The sequence below is a fragment of the Monopterus albus genome, unplaced genomic scaffold (genome assembly GCF_001952655.1).
Source record: "Monopterus albus unplaced genomic scaffold, M_albus_1.0 scaffold319.1, whole genome shotgun sequence".
NCBI classification, from domain to species: domain Eukaryota; kingdom Metazoa; phylum Chordata; class Actinopteri; order Synbranchiformes; family Synbranchidae; genus Monopterus; species Monopterus albus.
In genome coordinates this window covers 200,439-212,480 of record NW_018128199.1, presented here as the reverse complement: position 1 = coordinate 212,480, position 12,042 = coordinate 200,439, and the positions used below count along the sequence as shown (strand labels likewise).

The window sequence follows — 12,042 nt, the reverse complement described above, 5'->3', positions numbered from 1 at the left end:
TAATGTTTGAAACATGTCCAAAATGCCTCTGTTGACGCGCCGTCCCCACAAATCCAGTTTGGCTTTAAATGCAGCTACTTTATCTGCCAACTTGAAGACAGTTGTCATTTTCCCCTGAAGTGACAGATTGAGTTCATTGAGCAGGCTGAATATGTCCACAAGTAAGCCAGTTTTGGCGCTCAAGTGACCGAGATGTAACCGAGAGAATGCGGTCATTTTTCAAAATAAAAGATCGTTCAGACTCAGATAATAAATAAAACGGAAATCATTAATGATTTCTTGTGCGGCCCGGTACCAATTGATCCACGGACCGGTAACGGTCCGCGGCCCGGGGGTTGGGGACCACTGATGTACAGTACCTTCTTCTGTGTATGTGTTTCCTTTTTTTGCCACAATGACTAAGCAGTTGTATAAAGTCTAAGTGGAACTTCAATACACAAATACAATTTGTAAAGCAGATCCAGTGAGAATGTAAGAACAAAGGCACTTGAGGACTAGAGAAAGTAGGATTGGTAGTGAACAAAGGACTCACACGGAGAGAGTTTATAGCTCTAATAAAGTGGCAGATAAGTACTTTTAATGTGACCCCACCACTTAGTTCACAAGGCTGGAGGGCAAAGGCCAATCAGCCTGCTCTGACCCCTTAGGACAAGGACATACCCACATAAATTGATAAAACCTCACCGGTGGGATAATTCAGCACTGAAGTCCATAAATTCTAACAGACCACGCTCAGAGGGTGTCGTTTGTGTTAGGTAAGATACCCTCTTGTTGACACTGAAGGCTATGAATCCCTGCTTGTTCAAAACAAGCCAGCCCTTTGTCCCTGTCGGATATGGTACATCTGAACACAGCTTTATCAGCATTCAGAGATGGTTAGAGGGCTCTCCACACATTAACCAGAGTATGTGAAGTGCTCTTGGAAAACAAATTAGACATTGCTGAGAGGAATGAGTGAGCCCCTCCTTGCTTTAAATTGTAAATCTGTTTATTGGAACACTGGTCACTGTCAGAAGTACATGTATCTTGTTAATATGGGATAGAGTACAACGTAACTTTGAGTGATGGCTAAGTAAAGGCCACAACTCACACTAAGCACTGTACTATATGGGCCTTCTATAGCATTATACATTCCTGAGAAGTTCTGGGCAAGAAAATGTAATCACAAATTACTCATTAAAAAAGTAATCACTTTACTAACTACTCAACAGCAGAAGTTAGGTGTTACATTACTAATTACTTATGTAAAAGGCTCCATTTAAAAATTTCAAAGCCTTTCACAACAGCTCAAAGCTACTTACAGCAGTGACTGCATGAAGTCCCGTCACTCACCACCAAACCAGATTCATGAATACAGTGTTACCCCGATGTAACATTAGCAAGCCAGCTTCGACGACAGCATATGTAGATATGACACCTTTAGAATAATTAGGACGTTTCAATTTTTTCTTCATTATACGACAATCAAGCGTACAAGTATGCCTTCTACAGGTGTGTAATAAAAAACATGATTGGAATCTCTTCACTTGACTGAACAATATAAAGAAGTTACAAAAGAAGAAGTGTTTCCAACTGATTAACAAGAATAGTATTGGTGCAACAAACATTCACTGACTGGCACATCAGCAGTCATTGTGCTGGCAGTGTAGACAGTCCTCAAATTTTACATCCGTGCAGACCCACTGAGGACATGAAAGGCATAAATTGGCTCGAACAGTCCTCCCACACCTTCAGCTCGCAGATAGATAGATAGATAAATAGATAGATAGATAGATAGAAATAGAAATAGTCTTGTCAAGATATACTGTATGTTCATAAAACATTTCTAAAGGTTGTGAGGAGATTTTTTTGTGCTAGCTGCCTCTGTGTATTTACAATATGGGATTACATTATTATTAAACTATTATAAAAATTATGACCATACCTATTGTTCACATTGTGCTGTTAAGTTTGTCCAAACTATTAAATCCCTTGCACTCCAAGTCTTGTAAATACTTGTGCTTTTTGAACACTGCTCACACTAATGTCGTGAATCCTAGGACCCTTTTGTTTTTATTACAGACCAGAGTTACTGACTCATGAGGGTTTTAAAGGCTGATGCAAGTCGTTGCCTCGGGGGCTTGAAACTAAGCCAGAGGACTATCTGCTCACAAAGTTTGCCTTCTGCCTCTCACATCATAGGTGTGATATTGTAACAGCTTTGCCATCATATGCCATGTAAACATTAACTGTTTCAAACATAAACATAGCTGCAAACAGCAGCTAACAGGAAAGAAAGTACTCGCGTCTCATTATTCCACAAACCCTGGGAATGAGCTGCACTTAGCTGACAGTACTTAAAAATACACATCTAGGAAGCGGCATGTTCTCCCTGTGCCTGCGTGGGTTCTCTCCGGGTACTCAGGCTTCCTCCCACAGTCCAAGACATGCAGCTTAGGTTGACTGGCGACTCTAAATTGCCCGTAGGAGTGAATGTGTGTGGTTGTTTGTCTACATGTCAGCCCTGTGATAGACTGGCGACTTGTCCAGGGTGGACCCCACCTCTCGCCCAGTGTCAGCTTCGCAGTAGACAAACAGTAGAAAAACACAAAGAGTCTACCTAATAGAAGTTCTTAAAGCTCCAGTGACATGGTAATCTCACTCAACAGAGAAGCACATCTGGTGCTAATGGTTGTCAGGCCTATGAATGACTTCTCAGAACCACTGAACTTCATGGGGAGGAAAAACACTAGGCTGATAAAGGTCTGGTTTAGACACAAGAAAAGACACACTTCAGGTCATTAATGTGGATTAATATCATCATATTTATTTTATGATATCAGTCTTGTTTGAAGGCCACAATATGCTAACCCCTGGACATAGGAATAAAGCTTATCTCTCACACTAAGGTGGCATATTTGAAACATATTAAAGCTCCAAACACTGCTAGAGGTTGTATGACGGAGATATTCACTCAGTAATTGACTACCATGAACCTGCGAACAGAGTTCCCTGCAGACCTCCCTCTTTCATGTTATTAATTCAGGATAACAACAACCTGCAGTTTATTGTGGCAGCTACCTCCTTAAACCCTCAGATGTCACTGTACTGAGAAATTTTTATAAGCCAGTACACTCTGGCTCTTTGAGGAAGTGTTAAATTTAGTCTGAAATAACCAATGAAAGCTGTGTCACTGGACACTTAAGACCATATCTATTTTGCACAGTATTTAGTTGACATAAGATGTTATTAAGGATAGGATATTTAAAGAATAGTGTATATTATGTAACAAGCATATAACTGGATGGTTTAGATAAAACCCTATATACTTTATAAGAGGTCTCCTAATTTGCAATGCTTAAGATTACTGGGTTGCTGTAGGTGGCAAGTGACAGTAGGTGCTGTTACCAAAAATAAATGGTGATTAAACCAGCTAACAGTATGTGGAGGTCATTTGTACACGACTTTTAAAATTTTAAAAACACATACTGCAGGAAGACAGATGCAAGTCAACGCCCAGCTGCTATGACTTGTTTTAGATTTAGAGGTTCTGTGTCAGGTTTGCTCGACCGCTCTGGCCTCCCTCACCTTTCCTACTGTCTCTTGCCCATTAACACTAATCATGTTCACCTGTTCCTCACTCCCTTATCACCAGCTGCACTTGATTAGGTCACTCACTATATTACCAGGTTTCACTCCTCAGTCACTTGCCAGTTCATTCTAGTCACTAGGCCAACCTTACTCCGTGCGTTGTCATTGTTTTAGTATGTATTTATCCCCTAGCCAGCTCCTGTTTTGTGTTTCCCCGAAGGACTGTTCCTCCAGACCATGGCTCCACTCTCTCCTCCCAGGCAGGTCAATGCACAGTCACCTATCTTTTTCCACTATTGCCTCCATCTCTCTGTCCCTACCTTCAGTAACCACCATCACCGTCGCCCAGCCCAGGAGTGACCCCACCTACGCAGCTCGGCCCAGCTCTCCATCTCCTCACCTCCTGCGGTTGGTCAAACACCCGGTTACTACTCATCTACAGGACTACGTATCATTTCCCTCTGTGTTTTTTGTCATTCCCTTGTTCACTGTATATAATAAATCACTGTATGCACCGAAGCCGGCTACCTGGGTCCGCCTCTTTCCTCGTTCGCACGGCTCCTAACAATTGTTCCGAAGTATTGCATATTTTTTACTGTCAGTCCAAGCCCACTGCTCGTAACCAGCCTCCGCCCCACCGTGATCCAGCCTTGGATTCTAGTTCCTCTTTTCTAGAAACTAAACCATCCGAATACATAACTAAAAAACCAGAAACTCACATCTGACTGAAATACCAAAATTCCATCATCGCTTTTTAACAGAACAATCAGAATTACACACTGATTTCATACAAAACTATCAATGCCTTAAAATCAGAACATAAATCTTTATATTTTGAATACTTTACTTTGACTAAACATGGATTATCATTGATTAGACATTGATCAAACAATTATCAGTCAGATCTTTACTTTTATGCCTGAAACATGTATTCTTGTTACTTCCTCGGTATGGTGTGTGTCTCTTCTCTGTGCGGCAGGCACACACGAACCTTTGCAGTTCCACATTTTAGGGATGTGTGTCTACTTCCTCTTGTGTGATTCTGTACTTCCCACTCTTAGATGTAAATTCAGTTTTCCCCATCCTTTCAATACAACATTCCACTTATCATGGAAAAGCATGGTTTCCATTTTAAAATACAATAAGAATACCGCTCATTTGAAATAAAAGCTAAGCCTAATCTTGACCATAATCCTGATAAATTCAACCAAAGTCCCAAATGAAAATATTTGTGGTTGATCATGTTTAAATTTGTGACATAAAGCACATTGCAATAAGATGCACTAAATGCTTTAGTTCTCTCATTTTAGAAAAACAGACATAACAGGTGTGGCAAATTGTAAATAACCATGAGCTTAATAAAAAAAAGTATGAGTTGAAATTTCAACTCGAACCAAGTACCTGTGGCTGAGGCCACCCACATTCCCACCAACCTCTAAAAACGTAACAAGTTGCTTTTATTAGTAGTACTCTTATCATTATTATTGTAAAAAAATCATTTTTCTCCTCCTCCTTCCTTTCTTGCATTTCATAAATTGCAAACACTCCGTATCTTTTTGTAATGTCATGCATCTGTTGTCTGGTCCCCCATGTTTGGTCCTGTTTTGTTCATGTGTTACTTTGTTTAAATAAATGTTAAAAAACGTACTAGCACATCAGGCAGTGCAATTTTGTTAGTCTAAATCTGAAGCTTTTTAATTGACAAATAAAACAGCAATGATCAGTCCTTGTAAGAATAATAATGGATGATGCCATGAGGGTTAAAATATACCTTAAAAATAAAGCAAGGCATTATATGTAATCTCACCTGTGAGAATCAAAAACACACAATTACTCCTTATTAACTGATTTGTGACTTGACCCTATTTCCTCCTTAAACATGAGGACAATTTGATGAACTTTGGTGAACATCCTGCCTGTCCTTCCTGTGTCTTCCCCCACCCCTTCCTCTCTGTAAAAAGAGGAGGGGGTGGAGCAGCAGACTCTTGAGACTGTGTACACTGAGGCCCAGCAGCCAGTACTGGGGAGGACTGAACTACCAGAGGAGCAGGCTGGAGGTTGTGGGTCATAGATCTAGAGGTTTTTTCCTTTTACACCAGTGGCAGTGAGGACAGCTGTTGTTGGAGATGACTAGGCTGTCACTGCAGGAACAGCATCCCTCCACTTTGAGAACGTTTCTCTGTCCCGAGAGCCTGAGAGTTACTGGAGAAGTCTGATCTACAGATATCACAGGATTTCTACCTCAGTTAAGTGTTAGGTAAGAGTTAAAGCAGTAAATTTATTGATGATTTAGGGACTGTATGAAAATTAATGTGGTGTTGATGGGTGGCAGAACCTCATGTTTAACTTTATTTTAAAAATGTATCAAAAAAGGTAAGTCTATTACAAAGGAAGGCAGAAATAATCCAAATAGAAAAGAAACCCTGCTCTCCCAAAAAATGTCAAACTACACAATTTTCAACTATAAAGAAAGTTACAATACCTTCTCCTACTAATCATTTTTGTGCAGTCCTTAAACTAAAAAAATGACTATAATATTATTGAAGGGAGGGTCTGCAGTTCATTATTGTGATTTTTGAGTGGGTTTATACTGAGGACACTGACAGCTGTGTAAACTAAAGTCACATTGGGCCTATATCCCTACTAGACAGTGAGGCAGTTTGATTTAATACGGAAACATATTCCTGTGGTTACATAACAGGCCTGCATACAATACTTTATGAAATATGTCTTTTAGGGGCTTTCAAAGAGGATCAGTGGCAACCCTGCTGAATAAAAGTGATATTCATAACCAAATTCCAGGATGAAGACTCATCTCCTCTGCTTCCTCTTGGCGGGTCACCTTCTTGTGGCCAATGGGCAGCTGGAGCCAAAACAACAAGTGCCCCAGGAGTCTCTCACTGTTACCCAGAGACTTGGGCTTGTAGAGAAGGATGCACAAGCTCCGATGAGGCCCAATATCACCATGCCTCGCCGCCGGATACCCCCAATGTGCACTGGAACCACAGAAATACGAGACACCTTTAAGTATATCCACACAGTGGTGTCCTGCCTGGTGTTCGCTGTCGGTATTATTGGCAATTCTGCTCTCCTCAGGATCATCTACAAGAATAAGGGCATGCGTAACGGGCCAAACATCCTGATCGCCAGCCTGGCACTTGGTGACCTGCTGCACATCATCATTGGTATTCCCATTAATGTCTACAAGGTGAGTCAAAGTGCAGAATACAGTTGACTTAAAAGTCATATAGGCAGAGTAACAGGTTTATATTGATGATTTTCTGCTTACCAGTATTTTTATTTCCAATCAATTAAAAATTCCCTTAGCATCTCATTGACTTTGTGCTGGCCTTTTGCCATTTTAATATCCATGTAAATGATCTTTTAATGACTTTTAAGAATTTTACTGCATATTGGACCCCTTGCCTAATGCATACACACATGCAAACACACATTCACACTCTTGAAAAGGAGCTTCCAAGTACTTTACATGATATTACTTTAGTGGATTCTGAGCCTCTCTCTACCCTATTGAGCCACTGTTGGGCTATTTTGTGCATGTGCATGTGGGCGAGTGCGTGTACCTGACTTTCTATGTTTTTGTGGACACATTTTAGTTTTAAATCCATTGTTGTGAGGACATTTTGGCCAGTCCCCAAACATCAAATGGTTGTTTAGGGTTGAGATTTGGTTTTAGGGTTCAGGTTAGAATTAGATTTAGTAGCGGGTTAGGGAATATATTATGTCAAGCAGCATCCTCACAGCTACTGAAAGATAAATGTGTGTAGGAGAAAAAGAGAGAGAGGACCAAAGTATCTGTATATTTGGGTAAGGGGGCAAGCATGTTAAAACAACTGGTCACAGCTGCATACCAGAGCAGAGACAGGACAGACAGGATGATATGGGGAGATACAGGCCCACATATGATTCCAATTCATTCACACTCACATACCAGTCACCGGTCCAAAGCAGGCATGGCAAGTCAAACATTACACAGATTTAGAAGAGTTTTGTTACTCTGCTTCTCGGGGTTATGGTGCTCTGAGGTCAAACACGGGGTCTCCCTGTGTTCTCAAGACCAGACCAAATGCTAAACCTGAAAAACAGCTCTGAATGTTCATCAAAACCAGAAGGTTCAGCTTCACACATGTCTGGTCAACACAGCCAGAGGCTGGGAAACACAATTTGTACAGATGTTTGATTATGATGTTGTGTTATGGTAAAAAAAAAAAATGTGTCTGAAATAGGAGCCTGATAGTTTGTAGATATGTGAGCAATAAGAAAAAAACAGCACCAAAACTTTATTTCCATTTAAAATCAGTGACATCGATGGGTAAAATGAATTTGAATAAATTGGTTCGTTTAAATGCTGTGGGGGCTTTTGCGCCTGTTCACAATATTTATTCTATTTCTTGCTGAATCAATTTCTACTACAAACTAACAGCCGTTTACTGATGACTATGAGGTTATCTATTTATATCATGAAGCACAATGCAATAAAAACACAACAACCCAACACCTTTGACCCCCAGTGCCTGAAGCTGAAACTGTATTATATGTGGCAGCTACCAAGCAGCTCACACCATTATACAGGACCTGAATATTTATGGATCATTGATCATAATGCCAAAAATTACACAACAAACCAGCCATAATCATTAGTCAGACTGAGCCATCTTACCTTAAAAAAATTATTTTGACTCCCCTTCCATTGTATTACATCTGAGAATTCTTCATATGTCCCAACTTGAAAGTGACCAGGCCACTTCCAGACTAGCCCTCCCACTACTGACATGGAGCCAGACAATTTGCTTCACTCCCTACTGTGGCTCAAGTCAGTCATCACCTCTGTCTCTGTCTGTCTCTCTACAGCTCCTGGCAGAAGCCTGGCCTTTCGGGGTGACTCTGTGCAAACTGGTGCCATTTGTCCAGAAGGCTTCAGTGGGGATCACGGTGCTGAGTCTGTGTGCTCTGAGTGTTGACAGGTAAACCCAGCCACACAGAACAGGTATACTCAGCCTCCCTCATGCTAGCTTTTCAGTTTCTAACAAAAGTCAGGGGTTACTGAAACACTGAGTAAGGACTTTTGATATGACCTTTGACTTCTTGTTTGCTTTTAACTATGGTAATCTGTAAACTGCCAATTATTCTGTTACACTTGTCAACCTCATCTGGATATGATGACACATTTGTTTTTGTCTAACATTTTAAAATAAAGTGAAGAATTTTTATATTCAAAATATTTATATTATTTATTTTATATAGTTTCTCTTATTTCAAAAAGGCCTTTTAAGGATAAAAAAGCTAAATGCAAATTCTAGTTTCCTCAGAATAAGAGATACTGTTACTCATTTTCTTAGAATTAAACCAAGATAGAGCATGTTAAAGGATAACATCTGTGATTTTCTTTCTTTTTTGGTTGTTTTCCCCAAAAATACAAATCCAAAATCACTGACATATACCTTCAAGTTTTGACAGTTTCAGATCGTGTACACAATGTGGTAAATCATGTTATATGTAGGACTATAAAGACTGGAAACAGCACAGACCAGCTAGCCTGGTTAAAAAAAAACCTACCAGTGCTTGTAAAACTTATTTCAGACATTATATCTTGTTTGTATAAGTTGTACCAATATAAGAGTTAAAGTGATAGGCTGAGGTTTTTTGACAGCTTCAGTGCTGGTTAGCTAAGTTGAACTAACCATCTCTTGCTACATTTTTATGAGCAGGTATCAGTGTTCTCAGCTAGTTCTCAGCAAAAACATTAATAAGAACATTTCCCAAAATGTCAAAGTACCTTCAGAAATTGACTGTACACATGATGGATCTTCCAGGTATCGTGCTGTGGCCTCATGGAGTCGTGTCAAAGGGATTGGAGTCCCAAAGTGGGTGGCTATCTCCATAGCACTCATCTGGATTTTATCCATCGTCCTAGCTGTGCCAGAGGCTATAGCCTTCGATGTGATCACCATGGACTATAAAGGAGAACATCTAAGGATCTGTCTATTGCATCCAATGCAGAAAACTGAATTTATCAGGGTGAGCTGAAAACACACAAACCTTCAGACACCTGTAATTCATTGTGGAGAAAAATTGTGTGTGTTGACACAGCTGTGCACACTACACACCTACATATGCACATATAATACAGACTGACATGTACAAAAACACATAGAGATGTAGATGTGCATGTTGGCACGCATGCAAATTTGTGATTTATTTAACATTTCAGTGCACATATTGTCAGTGATATACTCCACTATTAAACTGATATTTTGCATGCTGCACCTTTAACTCTCCAGTTCAGAGTTTATGCATAATTCAATTCTGTTCTTCTATTTCCTCTGTAGTTTTATAAATCAGTGAAAGACTGGTGGCTGTTCACTGCATATTTCTGCCTGCCCTTGGCCTGCACCGCTATTTTCTACACGCTGATGACCTGTGAGATGCTGAGGAAGAAGAATGGAGTCCAGATTGCACTTAGTGATCATCTTAAACAGGTTTATTTTATTTAGTCAATTTGTCATTCATTACTGGCTGTCATAATATCAAGGGTTTAAAGTTAATGTCACATTACACTCATTTAGTTGCAGGACTATCAAAAAACCTGCCTTAAAAATATTTTCAAAACTATAAACCCCCTAGAAACAATACAGACCAACTTTACTGCAGTCTAAGCTGAGACTTTTTGATGTTCCACTTAAACTAGTGTGTAATTATGATCACAAATCTTTTAGCTTGCAGAAAAAAATGTACTTAGTTTTAAAACTTACAACTTCTTTGTGGCTAAAATTTCAGCACAGCTATTTCAAATCTTCAGTATAATCTGTTACTACAGTGATTTATGTATCTGTTTGTGTTCAGCGGAGGGAGGTGGCTAAGACAGTGTTCTGTCTGGTTCTGGTCTTCGCTGTGTGCTGGCTGCCACTCCACCTCAGTCGTATCCTGAAGCTCACTATCTATGATGAGAAAGACACAAACCGCTGCGAGCTGCTCAGGTAGAAAGAAAATACCAGATTTCACACAGCACACAAGAAAAAACAGAACAAACTAATTCCCTCTGGGAAGGGAAAGGTGGGAGACTAATGTATCTCTGTACCTTTCCCAGCTTCTTTCTGGTGTTGGACTACATTGGCATTAACATGGCATCTGTCAACTCTTGCATCAACCCCATCGCCCTCTACATGGTCAGCAAGCGCTTCAAGAACTGCTTCAGGGTAAGGTGCAACTCAGTCACATGTGCCACTTACAAGGTGAATATAATAGTAATCACAAGGGGAGCAGCTCAATATTTTGGGATACATGCTTATTCTCTTTATTTCAGAGAGTTAAACACTTAGCTTGGCTTAGCTTAGCTTCAGCTTGCAGTCTCTCTCACTACTTTTTTCCTGCTCTAGTCCTGCCTGTGCTGCTGGTGCCTACCAGCAGAGATCCTGATGGGTGAGAAGCAGTCGTTTATGAAGCTGAAAGCAAATGAACAAGCCTCTGACCAGAGCAACTCTCATACGACCAACAAATCTGCTACAACCAGAGTAGAGGCCTAGAAGTGAGAAGAGACCATAAGATGACAAAAAAAAACTAAATACTGTAGTGACATATGGATGACTGGATGTGCATAAATGCCCATTCCTACTCCTTCTCCAACATCATATAATGTTTCTTTAAACACTTAACAGATGCTTCTTTGGAAATCAGACCTCTGAAACTCGTTCTAACCTAAAACTATGAACTCTTCCCATTACGGAGCACTGCACACTCTCTCTGTCTGAAAAGAAATAAGCATCAGTGCCCCTCAAAAAACTCTTGGATAGCAAGTGTGAAACATGTGAAACAAGCAAACTGGTGCTAATAACACCAAATATCAAAAACTGAGCAACCTTTAGCACGAGTGCTGTGCCAAATTATGGGTGAAGGGCCAATTAGCAGACATCTCATCAGGGCTGCAGCCTGGTAGAGAACGTTACTTTATACTTTATTAACCTTGTGGTACACTATGTATTGTGTGGACTATGTTTGCGTGTGATGCCGTGTTACATATTGACACCACACTGCAGCAGCTTGAAAAATTAAACTATTAATCTAATGCTATTGTTTACATTTTTATTTGTATTCCTTCAAAATGTATGTACTGAACAATTTGCAATCTTGTCACATTAATGCCTTTAAATATATTTTCCTGTTTGTTACTAATTACTGATGTTGTGTGTTTTCAGTTTTGTGACCACTCAGTTTAATATCGGGCCTATTCTTGAGGCTTTACGTGTTTCGTGACTCTGTGTGTTTGTTTGCAACATGGGGTTGATTTAAATTTGTGAGCAGCCCTAATTGAAAGAAATCACATTCAGAATGTGTGTGTTGTTCATAGAGCTACTTACTAAACAGTCAGTAAATCAAAGTGTCAATAGAGTTCATTTAAGGTCTCATATTTAGCTCTATAAAACAGGCTTGAAATTAAAATCATTTATTGTCCAT

The 12,042-nt window shown here is 39.9% G+C and overlaps 1 protein-coding gene across 2 annotated transcripts; it reads left to right on the top strand.

The window, feature by feature from the left end:
• Window positions 1-5,576: 5,576 nt before the first annotated feature.
• ednrba (endothelin receptor Ba) lies at window positions 5,577-11,782 on the top strand. 2 transcript variants are annotated; one of them, XM_020624058.1, is made up of 8 exons: window positions 5,577-5,827; window positions 6,373-6,778; window positions 8,443-8,555; window positions 9,405-9,609; window positions 9,921-10,070; window positions 10,435-10,568; window positions 10,679-10,787; window positions 10,968-11,782. In XM_020624058.1, exons 2-8 carry the CDS (start codon window positions 6,374-6,376, stop codon window positions 11,112-11,114), a joined length of 1,263 nt encoding a protein of 420 aa, XP_020479714.1. In that variant the 5' UTR covers window positions 5,577-5,827; window position 6,373; the 3' UTR covers window positions 11,115-11,782. The 2 variants fall into 2 exon arrangements, with proteins under 2 accessions (XP_020479714.1, XP_020479713.1); XM_020624057.1 differs by having other exon boundaries at window positions 6,308-6,778.
• The last annotated feature ends 260 nt before the right edge of the window (window positions 11,783-12,042 follow it).

Coding starts and splice junctions, on each gene's coding strand:
- ednrba (XM_020624058.1), top strand. CDS start 6,374: ATGAAGACTCATCTCCTCTGCTTCCTCTTGGCGGGTCACCTTCTTGTG. Junction 8,556..9,404: donor TGTGCTCTGAGTGTTGACAG/GTAAACCCAGCC, acceptor TGGATCTTCCAG/GTATCGTGCTGTGGCCTCAT. Junction 10,071..10,434: donor TTAGTGATCATCTTAAACAG/GTTTATTTTATT, acceptor GTTTGTGTTCAG/CGGAGGGAGGTGGCTAAGAC.